The sequence below is a fragment of the Fistularia commersonii genome, chromosome 3, assembly GCF_037954325.1.
Source record: "Fistularia commersonii isolate RoL2024-O1a breed Wild chromosome 3, RoL_Fcom_v1.0, whole genome shotgun sequence".
Classification (NCBI taxonomy): domain Eukaryota; kingdom Metazoa; phylum Chordata; class Actinopteri; order Syngnathiformes; family Fistulariidae; genus Fistularia; species Fistularia commersonii.
Genome location: NC_141286.1, coordinates 1,636,007 through 1,652,144, shown reverse-complemented (window position 1 = coordinate 1,652,144; position 16,138 = coordinate 1,636,007). Strand labels below are relative to the sequence as shown.

Genomic DNA, 16,138 nt, shown 5'->3' with positions numbered 1-16,138 from the left:
TGATTTTAGCTGAATTGGGACTCTTTCGGAAGCCGTAAACACATGAAATCGGGTCCAGTTTCACTTATAATGATTTTAATTAGATTTTAATTATGAACAGAACTGAAAAAAATAAAAACGGATGGATGGACTTTTAGAATTGTTTAAAATGAAAAAATGATAAAAATCCACCTGAGATTCCCCTGTTTCTGTCATGTTGTTTCCTTATTCCAAAGAAATGCAAATTAAAGACAGCTGGAATCTGGACTCTGACTCTGAATCCTTCTGTCTTCACACCCTCACCCGACTCATAAACTTCATCTGACCACATGTCCGCTGCTTCGCTGTGTTGCGAAACATCGATCGGTTAATCATCAACCCATCAATCATCATACACCACAATGTTCCCTTCTATCATACTATTGTGCACTCTTTACCTCACTTGTTACTAAGACACTTATAGTTTTATCACTGCTTACTAAGACACTTTATAGTTTCACTGAGACACTTTATAGTTTATAGTTTATTTTTATTTCTAATTCTGCCTTTCTTTTATTATTTGTTACTGTTATATTTTCTGTAACTCTGGCACTGCAATTTCCTTCGGGATTAATAAAGTTGTTCTTATTCTTATTCTTATCAATACTGCGGTGAGTTTCATTGCTCTTGCTGATCTCCACTCATTAGATGTATTAGAAATACATTTAGGGTCCTTTATTTGAAAAGTCTAATGAGCATCTAACCGGCGCTGCCGTCCATCAGCCTCCTGCTCCAACTGATCACATTGATTGATCATCATCATGACAGCTTTGCATGCGAACAAGAGGGTTTTGGAAGTGAGACACTGCAAATCAAACAATGAACAGGGAAGCAGAAATTCACAAAAGCAGGAAGTTAAATAAAGTTTAAACGTTACATACTGCGCCAATGAAATAAAATAAAATAAAATGAAATAAAGGGAACATTTAAACGACACAATGTAACACACACTTGAAAGTTTCCACCTGGAAAGCAACATGGATTTATTTTATTTGTTATAAGGACGTCAGATCAGCCCGGAGTGTTTTTACTTTTTCGTTTTCACAGTTGATCATCTCGGTGTAATTTTATTATCAGCACATTCAACTAAATAAAGACCAAAGTATTTCATTCATTCAGATCTAAAATGTGTCATTTTAGTATTCCTTTATTTTATTTATTTTTTTGAGCGGTGTATTTGCAGGACCACTCTGTCATGTTTACATCGTAAGCAGATTTTTTTTTTCCACGGAGAGCTGCAGTTTTATTTATTTATTTATTTTTTTCGGAAAAGACGGAAGGGGTAGTTCCGTGCATGCGGACCCACGGGAGCAGAGACGCGTTCACGCCGCCCACGGCCGAGAAATCGAAACTGAAGTGAAGTCGTGATCCCTTGCAGACAGCAGCTCCTCACACTCTTCCTGACACATTTCATCCAGCGTGGAATCATGGCTGCTTTCCACCAGGCTCCCTTCTACAATCCGGTAAGTCCTTTGTTTTCTTGTTCTTTTAATCAAATCTTCCTGTCTGACTTTTGCACGCAAGCGCTTTGCTTTGCAGCCTGTAACTTCCTCAGTGTCTTGCTGGGAGGAAGAAATGCAATGGAAACATCAGAAATAATGTAAGGAAAGAAATAAATATGTGTCGCCGAGTTATTGGGGGAAGTGGCCCGATTCAATGAATCTACAAAACAATTAAAGCGAAGACTCCAGAGCTCTCTGGGGTAATGTCCGTTTTTGCGGCCTCCACCAAAGGACCGGACTTTGTTGTCCCGGTGTGTTCAGATGTGATTCAAGATTAAACGTCAGCGCTATCAGGAACTTCTTAACGATGTGTGGTTTATTAGCGGTCAAGAAATACACTAACGAGAATTCCCGGGCCGAAATGAACGTCAGCCCGAGGAGATCGTTGGCCCTCTATCGACGTCCGCTGAGGGGTATCCAGTCGGACGTGCAGATGAGGAGATTTCGGCCCAAACTCAAGGAGTGATTGATACCACTATCTGCAGGGTCAAGATTTCTTCCCAACATGGGGTTATTTTTCACACCCTTTGGAAGAGGTCGACGGGGTACCAGGCCGTGTCATGAACTGGGCCTCCAAGATTTCTGGGATGCGTCATCGCTAATGCATTGGGGGTGTTAGTGGAAAAATACAAAGTTGGGCGTACACTTGGTAACACAGGAATTCTAATGTAAGGTAAGGAATTTTGCAAGTCCCTATCTTGATGTGAGAGTCCTCACGTCACACAAAATATAAACGCAGCGTGTAGAACAAAAGACTTCATGTTATACAAAAAATATAAACTTAGTAGGTGATAAGAAGAGCTACATGTCATATAAAATGTAAACTTGAGTGGAGCGAAAAACCTGCTGGCCTTGTTACGCATTTTTGTTTGACCAATGGTGCAGGGAAATTCTCCAGTCGGCTCCCTGGCCTGGGCAGCCATTACGTGAGATAAGACATATACAATGTCGAAAGCATAATACAATTTGATCATGGTTTGGGATTTTAACAGTCCCTCTCTTGGTGTGACTTTGTCACACCACACTCATTACAAAAAGTTTTACATGCAAAATGTCAGTTCCATTCCGTCAGTTATTTCTTCAGACGGCCGGAGATGGGTCCCCGACCGCCCCTTTTGGCTCTTCTTCTTCGTCCTCGCTCTCACTAGAGATCCAGTCTTCTCCCGGTATCACGATGTCTCAAGGAGGGGGGACTGCCTTGGCGCAGTGGTTGAGGTGGAACCACGTCTTATGGCCCTCTACTTGCAGGCTGTGCGATGTTTGACGCCGCGCTCTGAGGGGGTCAAACCACCTGGGCGTCCACCAGCTGTTCTTGAATCTCTTCACGTATACCCAGTCGAGGGTCTCGACGTCTTGGTCTGGTCGCTCTTTCTCTGGTTCAGGCCTGCGGGAAGAGAAAGGCTACAGAATCTATTAGTGCAGTCCAGTATGCTTTAGATAACACTGGAAGAGGCCCTGCGACTGTTGGAACCTCTCCTGCTGGATGTTCGTATCCTCTCCCAGTATGCAATTGATGTGGCGTATAACCTTTCCTGTCATTTTGGGGCGTAATTTGAAACAATGGGAGGAGGCTGGTTGGAGGAATTGCGGGGGAGTCGCCAGGGGTCGAGTAAGAAGGGGGCAGGAAAGGGTAGAGTTGCGTCTCATCAGAGTTTCCATTTTTTTGTTTTTTTAGAAAGTACAACCGGGGTGGTTGTAAGGGCTGCAGCTTCGGCGCATCTCTGTATTTGTGGTTTTGCATTCTGTTGCTGCCCTTCCGTTTTCATCACTAGATTTGTGATGTGCGATAACATGCGCACTCGCTCAGAGGCGATATCACCTTTCTTGGCCCATTTCTGAGTGCTGCGTCTCCACTTGGGCAGGCTGAATTCTCCCTCCCACTTGGCCTTGTAATAGGACACTTCTGCCTTCCCGCTCGACAACTGTGATTTAAACATGCTTGTGAGCGATCCTACGTAAATCTGGCTTTGGCCAATAGGTCCGTTGCTCCTCCTTTTTCCCAAATTTTTTAACTCTCCGCGTCATCATCTGGGGAGTGGTCGTATACGCCCCGGATGTGAGCGTTTCAACAATCAACTTCCATCTCTCGGCGAAGGTGGAGGGGCCACCTTTACCCTCCTCCGCCGAAGGCATCTTATGACCTTCCTTTTCTTTTTTTTCTTTTTCTTTTCTCACTCACACAGCAATCTGCACTTTCACGCCTACTTCAACAGGCTGCCTCAGGCCTCAGGCCGCCCAGGCTGCTTCAGCGATTCAGCACAGCATTCACACCAACACAAAATCAAAAATGTACTAAAAAAAAAAAAAGAAAAAAATGGGAACGGTATTTTGAACACGAGCGATCCACACGGTGCGATCAGTTCCGCCGATCCACTAGGTGGAGTCCTCGACTCCCACTGTCTTCTTCCACAGTGTCTCAGAGGTTCTCCTAACATCGACCAATCTTACATCAAATCACCTCCTCCCTTTCTTCGGAGGGGGTTTATTGAACACTAACGGAGAGCACGGACCTTCGTCTCACTATGTCCGATACTCCGCTAGGTGGAGTTATCAACTCCCACTGACTGGTTTCCCAGTGTCTCAGAGGTTTCCCGAACCTCGACTGATTACAGATTAATCACCGTTCTCCGGGAGTCCTCGACTCCTCCGGAGGTTCTCTAAACCGCGACTTCTTTCTTTCGATAACTCTGGATCCCACACAATTTTCCCCTCTCTCCACTTTGCTTAACCAGTTCCAATTTCTCTTCGTTTCTTTATTTGATTAATTTCCAATTTCTTTCTTGTTTTTTTTTTCAATTTCAAGCTCTACTCTGTATCAGATTACGGTCACCCGCCGATTCCAATAATTTAAAATATCCAATCGCAGTTTTTAGGAAAGGAAACTGCTTACCTTAAGTCGTGCGCACTGTGTGGAATCGACGGTTTCCCGTCCTCAAATACCTTCAAGCCCGCTTTTCTCCTGCTGAAAATCACGTCAGTAGGATCACGTTAATTGACCATCACGTCATTTGATGATCACGTCGGGGTCACCCAATTTGTCCGGTTTTGCGGCCTCCACCACGGGACCGGACTTTGTTGTCCCGGTGTGTTCAGATGTGATCCAAGAAAAACATCAGCGCTATCAGGAACTGTTTAAGGATTCGTCGTTGCTAGTGCATTGGGGGTGTTTGTGGAAAAATACAAAGTTGGGTGCACTTTTGCCATCACGTGACGCGTTCCCGCGGGTGTATCTCGTGAAAATTTTAACAGTAACGATCCCGTCTTTTTATTCTTGTTCAAGTCCGTCGCACCGTCAATCTCTTTTTAACCCACAGCGTGCCACACTTCCGCCCTCTCTTAGGGTTTCACAATAAGAGCCCTAAGCATCTATTGTGGTTACTGCTCACAATCGGAACAAGAAAAGAAAGATATGTTACATTTCTCCCCCCATAAAGAGAAACGTCCCCGTTTCAAAATGCCAACAAAACCGAGTGTGACAACAACAAACAATACACCCCCCCAAAAAACCCAATATATACATATATACATATAACAATACTTATCACAATGATACCACGATAAAACCAACACCAACAATCCCGCTGCATGGCTCCCAACACATCAAGAGCACACCACTCCCATCTTCCTTCTATTGCCTCCCTTTTCCCCCAAACTAACTAAACATGACAAAGTCCTTCCAATGACTTGGGGGTCGCACAGTCCTTCCAGCACGAGAAACAGCGTGCTGTGGCTCACCAATGTCCGAAACCCGATTAGTCCTGGAACCTCCCATAGCCTCGAGGCCCCTGTCCGGCGACCCCCCGTCCGGCAGCGAGAGATCATGACTAGGGGAAGATGGGAGGCAGCCTGCTGAACTCGCTGGCCCTGGTAGTGTGGAAGGTTTCAGCCTATCATGATGCACAACTTGCCCCTGCCCATCAAGGTCCAGTGGGCCGGCAATATGATAGGTGAGCCCCGGTTCCCCCTGGGACCCAAGCACAGACAGGACCCTGAAGGGTCCCTTCCAATGGGGAGCAAGTTTCATCCGGTCTTCCACGCCTTCTCTTATTATGAGGTCTTGGTAGGTGGGGTTCAACACCCGGGCTATGGAAACCCCATCTTCCACCGACGTCACAGTGTGGGTGATGATGCAATCACTTTGGCTTTTCGGGTTCGGTGATAAGTAGCCCACAAAGTTAGGGAGCTGATCGACAAGTCCAGGTGGGGACACCCTCACGGGTACCAGCGCCTCACAGAGTGGACCCAGCTCGGTGTCTGTAGCGACAGAAGCATTGCAACAGTCCGGTATTAGGTCCTTGCCACTCAACAGAGGGAGTACAGTGTCCCATAGGTGCAGCTTCCCACGAGCGTAATCTAGTAGGGCACGGTTGGCAACAAGGAAATCCAGACCCAGCAAGACTGTTTGTGTGGATCCCCTAATGACGTGGAAGACCTGCTGTTGGGAAGTATCCCCTAGATGCAGTGTAGCTCTTATGGCGCCCAGGGTGTCAAGCATCTGTCCATTTACCGCTCGCGCAGCAATAAAGTCCGTACTAAGGGGTCGCTTGTGTAGTGCTGGAACAGACATGCGAAGATGATCACTAATGAATGACTCCGTTGCTCCTGAGTCGACCAATATGTTCACTTCCGTCCCTTCGATGCATCCCCTCACAGACGAGGTTGGCTGTTCTGTCGGGTCCAGTGTCAATGTCTTAGATCCGAGTATCGTTCTCGCCAGGGGGCCCATTGGCTCTCCAGCTGGTGTTTGGGCCGTAACATCAGCTACAAATCTTTTCCCGACTGGTACGCTGAGTCTTCCCTCGTGGGGGAAAGGAAACGCACCCCTCGCCGTCTCTGGGGCTCATCATTGGAAGGTCCGGGACTTCGCCACTTTGGGGAGTGGCCTCGGTGAGGCCTCGGTGATTGTAAGGGGGACCACAGTCCTGTTTCTCCCTGGCCCCTCCTTCTGCTCTCCGCTCACGCCAGCCACGATCAGGTGAACGTCCTCTCTGCTCACTCTGTACAACCTGCTTCCATCGGATATGGAGTGCACCATTGCCGCCGTACCACTTGCCATGGGAGGCTGGCAGCCCTGGGCGCCAACGTAGTCCGTTCTCAAGGTCTCTCGGGCCATCTCACACCGTCCGGCAATGGTCACAGCCTTCTCCAGATCCGTAGCTCCCTGTTCTTGGCATTTGGCTTTCAGAGCAGGATCTAGTCCAGCCAGAAACCTACGAAATTTCTCCTCACTCTGTGCTAAATCGCCATAGTTCGGGAATGCCTCATGAACTAGCCGGCTTATGTCAGCTGCATAGACCTCGAGGCTCTCCCCTGGAGCACGGGTACGGGCCGAGAGGTTTGTTTTGAACCTATCAAGGAACTGCTTCTGTCCAAAGGCCTCAACCAATTTCCCCTTCACTTGTGCGTAATCTGCCTGGACAAATGCTGGTAAGTTATCCCAAAAAAGAAAAGCTGCTTCTATCAGGCGTGTTGGCAAAGGTCAAGGTTATCACCAGTGCCTCCGACCAATGCCTTCACCGCTACCTCATACTGTCGGGCCCAGCAGGGGACACTTTGTTTCCCCCCTCCGGAGAATGGCGGCAGGAGTTCAATTCTCACGCCGCTGTAGACCGGCGGTCCTCCTCGTCGCTCCTTATAGTTACAATCCGATGGGTCCTCGTCGAATCGGTACATGTTGGTCCCCGGTGGACAGTAGTAGGTCACCTTTTGATCCAACAACAACACGTCCGCGCTGGTTTCCAACACTAACCCCGCTAGCCGGTGCGAGCGCTAGCTGGTGTTAACGAGTACGCTAGCTGCCTCGCTAACTTTTCTGTGCGGTCAATAACCGTCTCTCTCTCTCTCTGACTGCGGTAAGAATCCCACCGCTGCCACCAATGTAGCCGAGTTATTGGGGGAAGTGGCCTGATTCAATGAATCCACAAAACAATTAAAGCGAAGACTCCAGAGCTCTCTGGGGTAACCATCCCGTCTTTTTTATTCTTGTTCAAGTCCGTCGCACCGTCAATCTCTTTTTAACCCACAGCATGCCACACTTCCGCCCTCTCTTAGGGTTTCACAATAAGAGCCCTAAGCATCTATTGTGGTTACTGCTTACGATCGGAACAAGAAAAGAAAGATATGTTACATATGTATTCATCATTTGTTCAAGTTACGTGACCGTTATATTGTTCATTTAACAATCGATGTGTTGCTTCCCTTAAAAAAAAAAAAAACGTACCCCAGCCCGCTATTTCCTATTAAAATCTTGCCTGCCACCAAACCAACCTTGAAAAAAAACAACTTTAAAAACAGAAGTCTTTTTTCTCCACAATTACATCATCCATGTTTGCATTTTCGTTATATTCACAAAATATCGGTCACTCATAAACAGTGGTATGAAAAAGTTTGGCCACCCCTGATCATTTTCAAGATTTTCCTTTATAAGTCATTGGTTGTTCGTCTCAGCAATTTCAGTTTAATATATCATATAGCAGACAAACATAGTGATATTTGAGAAGTGAAATGAAGTTTATGGGATTTACAGAAATTGAGCAATAATTATTAAAAACAAAAATAGGCAGGTGCATAAATTTGGGCACCCCAACAGAAAAATTACATCAATATTTAGTAGATCCTCCTTTTGCAAAAATAACAGCCTCTAAACGCTTCCTAAAGCTTCCAATGATGGTCTGGATTCTGGTTGAAGGTATTTTTGACTATTCTTCTTCACAAAACATCTCCATTTTCAATAATATTCAGGTCAGGGGACTGAGATGGCCATTCCAGAACACACACACACACAAACACACACACACACACACACGTATTTAATTGATACAATTGAGTCTTGCTTGAGCAGGTTTATTCCATCGGCAGGTCATCCCTTTCACGGGCTCCATCCAGGGCGGCCTGCAGGATGGGAAGGTCATCAGCGTCAGCGGCCTCGTCCACCAGGGAGCAGACAGGTGGGACTCCAGTTATCTAGTGGACTTCAGACGTGCAAATGTGCACACATGATGTGCTGCTTCTCCTTTGGCCGTTTTCCTTCAGGGGCCAATCCACCTCCTCCATCGAACCCAGACCCCGGCGTTTTACGGCCCGTTTTGCTTTTTTATCCGGCCCGAATGAGTATTTTCAATCAATTTTGAATTTAGAAAGTCATTTTGTACTTTTTCATTTTTTTCCAAAATAATGTGGGTACGGTACATTTATATTATTATTAATAATGATTTTAAAAATTGAAATAAAATGTCAAAAAATTGAGCTATTTAAATTAAAATTTTAATTTTGTTCACCAAATTGGCCCGCGTATAAAAATCAAATAAGAAATGTGTGTGTCCTCCTCTCTCACAGTATTTGTTGCCTTCATATCCTCTCACCATGTCCATCAATCTACTCTTTGGCAATTATTTTGGCTTGCGGGCCACATTTTTTATTTCATTTTTATGCGCAGACCGACTAGATATAATGTCAGTTGATCAAAATGAAAATCGCAATTGAAATATTTCAATTTTTTTCAGCATTTTATTTCAACTCATATAAATATATCGACATTATTTTGTATGGAATCATCCATACAAAATTAAACAAAAGGAGAAAATAAGGAGTTCCTAAATTCAATATTGATTGAAAATACGTTTTAAAATGAATAAATAAAATAATTTATCCGGGCCGGATAAAAAAGCAAAATGTGGATGTGACCCACGGCCTGTAAAATGCCCGGGTCGGGCATTTTAGTGTTCCTTTTACATATTAATACATAATAATTTTGCAATGTATATAATGAAAAGAGACACAAAAGATATAGAGTGCTGCAATAAGCTTTTGTAAATGTAATGAGTTTAACTCATTCATTCATTCATTCATTCGTCCTCCAGCAAGTTCCACTACAAGTGTTGTTTTGTTTGCTGCCAGTTGCACTTTTTGCATCTAATACTTTTTATATATTGTCACATTGTTAACTTTCCCACCTGTTCAGATATAATGTTAGCACAGGTTGTTGCTTATTCTTAGTTCTTCTATTTTCTTACTTCTTCTTGCACCGTCCACTTCTGCTCTGTGTGGTTGAAATGTCCCCACTTTGTGACGATAAAAAGGAATATTTTATTCTATTTAAATCACCCGGATCTTTAGTTCTGTCAACTTCCTTCAGCTTTCCACATCATCTGCTGCTCATCATACCGGCAATATTGGTTCTCCTCGCTTTTTACCTTTTCTTTTCTTGATTTTATCATCGGACAGACATGACTAGTTTACCTCATGTTTATAATTGCTAAAACTCTCCGTTAGTTGAGACAAAAAATACAAGGTACTGAATCGTTCATAATATGCAGTCATTCCGATAGTGAATGATGAATTATTATCATTCCCGCTCGTGTAAAAATACAAACAATTAAGGTTTCAAATATTAAATCTCTGCATTAAAAAAAAAGCATTTGTAATTTCAATGTTCTACCTCTTCTGTAGGTTCCATGTGAATCTGCAGTGCGGCTCCAGGGCCAACGCAGACATCGCTCTTCATTTCAACCCACGATACGACAGCAGCCCTGGATATGTCGTCACCAACTCCTTCCAGAATAGTCGCTGGGGCTCCGAGGAAAGGAAGAGCCGCTGTCCCGTCACCGCTGGCTCTGTCTTCACCCTGCAAATTACAGTCACCTACAACTCCTATCAGGTTTAACCTTTTAATTCCACCCATGAATTCATGGCAGATCAGAAATATTCATATTGAACTGTGTTTCCTTGTTGTTGTTGTTTTTTTTAGCTAAGCATCAATGGCTGTCACTTCATGGAGTACAGGCATCGTATTCCATTTCAACGGGTGGACACCATCGCCGTGAATGGGAAAGTTGACATTTCCTCCATTGTGTTTCAAAGCCCGATGGTGAGAATGCACCAAAAAACAGTGTATTATTTATTCTCTCCCTTGTTGTGAACGTACAGTTTCCCTACACTCGAGATCAGGGGTCGGCAATCTTTACCGCTCAAAGAGCCATTTAACACGAATTAACACGGCATATAACGTTCTATATGTTTTTTTGCCTTATGCTAAGTATCCAAATGCACGGCAGACAGGAGAGTAGGAATTTCAGTGTCCAGGGAAACACGTTTTTCCACTGTGTTTGTGATAATAAACTCTTCGAATGGATCAGGGGTCGGCAACCCGTAACACCCAAAGAGCCATTTGGACCCGGTTTCCTTGGAAAAGAAAACACCGGGAGCCGCAATTAGTTTTTGACCTCTAAAATAAAGGTACCACTGTATATATTGCTTTTTATTACCTTTACACTTTGTATAAACAGGTGTGTTGCTTTGGAAATTCACAAAGTTTTATATAGAAAATTAAATTTTATTTATGTAATGAACTCATTTTGAGCTTTGGGCTTTCAGAGTGTGTAGCGGAGCCTTGACCTGAATTTTAAAAATAAAATGGGAAAAAAATCACTGTGTCAGTAAACAATAAACAATAAATATTTGCAAAATATCTTTATAAATATTTATTTTAGGTGGTTTATGGGACTTCTGCTCCTGAACTTCAGCGCACAGCATCTGCAAATCGAGACTTTACCGGCTGGCGGGTATACCGGCTTCCGCCAGTGTGACGTTATTTTGAGCGGCGAAAAATAATAAATATAATTTTATTTAATATTTCAAGATCACAATAATCTTCCAACTTAGAACTGAAAGTTAAAAAAAGGAATTAACACAAATGATATATACTTCAATTATTATTTATTTATTTATTTATTATTTATATAATAAATAATATATAATATTTATTTATTTATTTATTTATTATTTATAATTTATTTATAATTTATTTTCCCAAGCCACTCGGAGCCGCAGTGTAAAGATGAAAGAGCCGCGGGTTGCCGACCCCTGGAATGGATAAACAAAATGTGCATTTCTGCGTGCAACAAAACATTTTGAACAACGAAAAAAAAAAAAAAATTTGGCTGAAGGTTAATTTTGAGAAAAATACTCAATGTTGATTTGAGTCCTATCAAAAAAAAGCAGAACTTAAATGATCCACCGGCAGCAAAACAAAAATACCGTCCTTTTACTTTCGTGTGCAGGCGTTTATTAACAGCGCCAAATACATTTGAACACGTTTTATTTAGACGTTTCAAGATCGCCATCGTCTCCAAATTTAAATTTTAAAAATGCTATACTTTTGAATTAAACACTCGTTGATAATTTTCAAAAGTCGCCGACCTTTGACCTCTGAGTGCCGAGTATTACGTCATCAAGTTCAGGATCCAGTATTCAGCAGACGTACAGAAAACTGACGGTGTGGTTTCTTTCTATGATTAGTATCCTGGACAGCCGGGATTTCCCAGCCCGTTCCCTCCTGGATCGTTCTTTCCTCCTCAGCCCGGATTTCCTCCTGCAATATACGTAAGTGTCAGGAAGGGTGTGGTAAAAAAGAGACGGCAGCAGGTCAGTGTCAGAAAAAAAACAAAAAAACGGTTGTTAAAGGTGAGGCTTTTATTGCGTCGCCTGGTGTAAATCACACTTTTAATCAATTGTTTGGATTTTTTTTTCACATAAAGGTTCGTCGCTCATTCTCAAAAAAGCAGCCTCTGATTGCTTCACAGCTCTGAGGTGCAAAATAATGAAATATATATATACATTTCAAGCTTTTTTGCCATGTTTTTTGGCGTCACAAAGTCACATTTTTTTATATAAAAGGTTATCAATGAAAATGACTAACTTAATCAAATAATTGAGCTTATTAATACATTATCAATTGTGTCAGATATTTTTAACATCTTAAGATAAGGAAAGGGTTATCAGGATAGGAGTCAAGAATAGCTCAATTTCTTTTTTAAGAATAAGAATAAGAATAAGAATAAGAATAAGAATAAGAATAAGATTAAAATTAAGAATAAGAACAACTTTATTTATCCCGAAGGAAATTGTTGTGCCAGAGTTTCAAGTAAACATAACAATAATAAATAATAGTAGGAAATTGTATAAAGAGTAAAAAAAAAGGAGGGAGAATAAGAAATACAAATAAAACTATAAAGTGTCAAAGTGAAGGCTATAAAGCGTTTTAAGGTCTTGAGTGCAAAGATTTGTAGATAATCATTTCCCCTTTTGACTTTTGGAAGATTTGATGTAGTTTAGGACAGTCGGGAACTGCGTTTCGTCAGAGTTGCATCAGTTTCTCGCACAGAATGCCTGCATGTGCGCAATAAACTGGTGCAAGCTGGTCTTTGGCGTGTAGATCCTTGTTCTGTCTGTCAGGACCATCAGAAGAGCAATGAAAAATGCCAAATCAGCCAACCGATGTCTTCTTCTTCTTCTTCTTCTTCTTCTTCTTCTTCTTTCGCTTCTTTTGGACTTTCCCCTTCAGGATCTCCACAGCCGATCCACCTTCTCAATCTCACCCCATTCCGTGGATCCTCTTCTCTCACATCAACTACCTTCATATCCTCTCTCACGACGTCCATCAATCTTCTCTTTGCTCTTCCTCTAGACCTCCAACTCCAGTCCACTCCATCACATTACATTACATTACATTACATTACATTACATTTGGCAGACGCTTTTATCCAAAGCGACTTACAATAGAGGACATAAGCACTGCAAATAACACTTGCAAATATAAGATGCACAGGAAATATACAGAACAGTAAGCTGGGGTTAGTTTTTTTTTTTTTTTTTTTTTTTTGACAAAGACGTACGCAAAGGTACACACACACACACTGCATAGCCTAACTTGGTGCCTAATCTGATCTGGGGCAGCTCAAGCATCAGCGCAGTAAAAAGTCCTGAAAGTGAAAAGTTTTTACCTGTTTCTTGAAGGTTGAGAGAGATGATGCTCGTCTTGTTGCTTCCGGAAGTTTGTTCCACCACTGAGGTAGTAGAACTGAGAACAGTTTTGCCTGAGATCGCTTAGAGCGAGCAGGTCTGGTAAAGACTGGTGAAGAAATACTTCGTTCAAAGCAATACAATTCCGAGTAAAATGTTATTTTCACTGGCTTACCAAATCATTCATTCACTCACTCACTCAGCTCTTAACAGTTGTCATAACGACTGCTGAAGACCTTGAAATTTGATGGGCCCGTTCCCAGAATGACCCTTAATCTTCAAATAAATACTAATTTGCTTTTGCTGACAGTCAAAATGTGTATAAGAAACCCATGTTCATCCTGAAATGCTCTCCTACTTATCAGATAATGTATATCGAGTCCATCATCATGGAATATGTGCTTTGTATACTGCAGCTTCTATGGCCTTTGCTTCGACTACAGTGGAACAGTTCCTTCGGCAGTGAACAATACAAGTCGGGATACAAATATTCCATCCTGCCGCCGTTCCATAAAAAACTAAGATGTTGGGAATTGTGCACCTTCTGATGCCATGTGTCTCCAGGCTGTTCCGTACAAGACCGCGATCAACGGTGGACTTTGGGGGGGCAAGACGATCACCATCCAGGGGACCGTTCACCCCGGCGCTAAAAGGTTCAACTTTGTTTCATTTTCAATTGTTTTATGAGAGAAATTGTTGATTTTCTACACTTATTATATACTCACATTTCTAATCAGGTTCAATGTAAATCTGAGCCACTGTTCTGGCATCGCCCTGCATTATAATCCACGTTTTGACGAGAACGTGGTGGTGCGAAACACCAAGAATATGGAGAAGTGGGGCAGCGAGGAACGTGCAGGAATCATGCCCTTCCAGCGCGGCCAGCCTTTCATGGTACGGTCGACATGTTTTCTTCATTTAATACGTCATTTAACCGGAAATAAGCTTCGATTTCAAACGACACCATATCAAAATGCGCTGCTCCAAAAAATAAAGGGAACACATCCTAGATCTGAATGAATGAAATCATCTTATTACGTATCTTCTTCTTTACATAGTTGAATGTGCTGACAACAAAATCACACCAATTGATGGATGGAAATCAAATGTATGAACCCGAGGAGGTCTGGATTTGGAGTCACACTTCAAATGAAAGTGTAAAAATACACTCCAGGCTGAAATAACGTCCTTACAACAAGTGAAAATGAATCTGTGTTGCTTCCCAAGTGGACAGTGTGTTGCTTAAGTGTTCCCTTTATTTTTTGGAGCAGTATATATACAGTACATATGTGCGTTTGTGGGATTGTTTTTATATTCTTATTGCTCTTTTTGTTCATGTGACACGGATAAGTGGTGATTGGAGGTGATAAAATCTAAAATTTAATTTTTTTTCAAAAACATCTCTTTTCTTTTAAGATCACCATCGCTTGTGAAAGTAATTCCTTCAGGATCTTGGTCAACGGGATGCAGGCTCACGTGTACAGACACCGTTTCGCTCCTCTGCAGAATATTACATACCTGGAGGTCCACGGAGATGTCAGTCTCAGCTTTGTTATGGTTTAACATGAGAAACACGACATGTTTATTGCTATGTTGTTCCTGTTCCATCTCCAAATGAAACCATGTTATTTGATTTCTTTCTATGTGCTTGCAGTTTACTGTCACAACATATCACTTCCTATTTTTAAATTCCTCCTTTACAGAAATTCCAGTTATAGTCTGATAATTTCAAACTGACTCAAATACCCAGTTACATTATTCATACCCTTTGTTAAGGACCATATATATTATTTTTATATACTATTACTGACTGAATAGCTATCAAATATTAGTTTGATGTTTTTTGCTTAAACTCTGTGTATCCAAAATGCTTTGTAACCATTAACACAAAATAAATCTCAAGCAGCTTCTATCTATCTATCTATCTATCTATCTATCTATCTATCTATCTATCTATCTATCTATCTATCTATCTATCTATCTATCTGTCTGTCTGTCTGTCTGTCTGTCTGTCTGTCTGTCTGTCTGTCTGTCTGTCTGTCTGTCTGTCTGTCTGTCTGTCTGTGTGTGTGTGTGTGTCTGTGTGTGTGTGTGTGTGTCTGTGTGTGTCAAGCCTGTAAGAGAGTAGATTTTTTTTACAACAAAAAAATATGTCCATTAAGAATTTTTACATTTTTCGCTCGTCAAGGAGTTGCTGCTATAAACCTTAACCTAAAATGAGACATTATATAATGTCTCATAATAAAAACAAGTAAATACAGCGTCACAGTCACACTAATGCCAATATAAAGGTATTAAACCGTAGGTAGGAGGATGATGGGTAAAGATGCAGCAACGACTTTTCCTGAAAGACAAAATGCAGTATCTTACGGCTGTTTGACATAATATGCAGTTGTCGAAAAACGCACAAGTCCAAGTTATGAAAAACACAGTATTCTGTGATTCAAACAGTATCAATCAGAATCTTTTCACAGCTTATGAACATTTTTTACATAAAAAAATGGTTATTTGCAGAATCCAAGCAGTTAATACGATTGCCTCAAAAGTTGTTGGCAGCTTATAAAATGAAACGTTCATCCATCCAATAGAATTCGGTGAATTCTTGTCAAGAATATGTTTCAAAGAACATGAAATCAATGAGGAAGCACGCTGCAAACATCACAAACTTAATCTGCACGTCAAGGTCCGTCGCAAATGCGACCCCAAAGTTGTCTTCATCGGTGAAGCCTGCATGAAGACGCCGATGTCTGCAAATCAAGAGACATCACCTCAAACATCATGTCACACATAAACCTGCAGTCAAAGCTTTATTGATCCCA

At 42.0% G+C, this 16,138-nt stretch overlaps 1 protein-coding gene across 1 annotated transcript; it reads left to right on the top strand.

The window, feature by feature from the left end:
* Window positions 1-1,324: 1,324 nt before the first annotated feature.
* LOC147235174 (galectin-9B-like) lies at window positions 1,325-15,231 on the top strand. Its single transcript, XM_086178294.1, has 8 exons — window positions 1,325-1,481; window positions 8,379-8,467; window positions 9,969-10,176; window positions 10,267-10,386; window positions 11,817-11,900; window positions 13,884-13,972; window positions 14,057-14,213; window positions 14,736-15,231. The coding sequence occupies exons 1-8, from the start codon at window positions 1,446-1,448 to the stop codon at window positions 14,880-14,882; spliced, it is 930 nt and encodes a 309-aa protein (XP_086034420.1). The 5' UTR covers window positions 1,325-1,445; the 3' UTR covers window positions 14,883-15,231.
* Window positions 15,232-16,138: the final 907 nt, after the last annotated feature.